At 48.9% G+C, this 1087-nt stretch overlaps 1 protein-coding gene across 1 annotated transcript; it reads left to right on the forward strand.

Annotated features, from left to right (window-relative positions):
• Nucleotides 1-290: 290 nt before the first annotated feature.
• Nucleotides 291-905, forward strand: LOC121853338 (uncharacterized protein SPEM3-like). Its single transcript, XM_042347402.1, has 2 exons — nucleotides 291-628; nucleotides 760-905. The coding sequence occupies exons 1-2, from the start codon at nucleotides 291-293 to the stop codon at nucleotides 899-901; spliced, it is 480 nt and encodes a 159-aa protein (XP_042203336.1). The 3' UTR covers nucleotides 902-905.
• The last annotated feature ends 182 nt before the right edge of the window (nucleotides 906-1087 follow it).

Genomic DNA, 1087 nt, shown 5'->3' on the forward strand with positions numbered 1-1087 from the left:
TCGGTGGTTGTTGTTGGGTCTCGCGGGGGCCGTTATCACTGGGTACCTGGGACCTCACTGTGTGAAGGTTAACTTGGGTACGACTGTTACTGTTGAGTTGACCTCACTGTGTGAAGGTTAACTTGGGTACGACTGTTACTGTTGAGTTGTTCTCACTGACTTAAGCACTGTTCACCACTGTTCACCTCTGTTTAACACTGGTTCCGTTCCTTTCCTAAATGAAATTGTAACTTCTGGTGAGAACTTGTTGATATTCCAGTGGGGAGGAGAGTTCAGGGGAGGGGGTTGGTATGGGCCAACTTAACAAGAGTGAGGCTAGTAGAGTATTAGCACTAGTCGACGACATAAGTAAGTACCTAGGAAAAGACCAGAAGCCGACCAGTGGACATCAACCAGTGGCTACACCAGCCCATATGTCTACACCGACGCACATGTCTACACCAGCCCATATGTCTACACGGAAGCACATGTCTACACCAGCCCATATGTCTACACCGACGCACATGTCTACACCAGCCCATATGTCTACACCGACGCACATGTCTACACCAGCCCATATGTCTACACCGACGCACATGTCTACACCGACTCATATGTCTACACCGACGCACATAGCCAATAGTTACCAGTAAGTTGCTTGTTTAATAGTTACTTTAGATAGATACTGTAGATATAGATACTTTAGATATAGATACTGTACATATACTGTAGATACTTTAGATAGATATCCACCATAATTTACTCCCTACATTGCTACAGGCGAGAAGACACAGTCGATAATACAATCAACAAGGGGGTACCAGGTGGTGCCGAGGCAGTCTACAGTCAGTCGTCTACGCCCCGGGCACAGTCAGTCTCTCAAGCAGCTGCGGCAGTCTGTTGTCAACACCAGAGGGTATGACGTGGTGGTGGTTGTTGTTGTGGGGAGGGAAGGATTGGGGTACTGGAGGGGAGTGTTAAGGGAGGGAAGGGATTGGGGTACTGGTGGGGTGTGTTAGGGGATGGAAGGATTGGGGTACTGGTGGAGAGTGTTAGGGGAGGGAAGGATTGGGGTACTGGTGGAGAGTGTTAGGGGAGGGAAGGATTG

The sequence above is a fragment of the Homarus americanus genome, unplaced genomic scaffold (assembly GCF_018991925.1).
Source record: "Homarus americanus isolate GMGI-L3 unplaced genomic scaffold, GMGI_Hamer_2.0 scaffold26167, whole genome shotgun sequence".
NCBI classification, from domain to species: domain Eukaryota; kingdom Metazoa; phylum Arthropoda; class Malacostraca; order Decapoda; family Nephropidae; genus Homarus; species Homarus americanus.

Coding starts and splice junctions, on each gene's coding strand:
- LOC121853338 (XM_042347402.1), top strand. CDS start 291: ATGGGCCAACTTAACAAGAGTGAGGCTAGTAGAGTATTAGCACTAGTC. Junction 629..759: donor CACATAGCCAATAGTTACCA/GTAAGTTGCTTG, acceptor ACATTGCTACAG/GCGAGAAGACACAGTCGATA.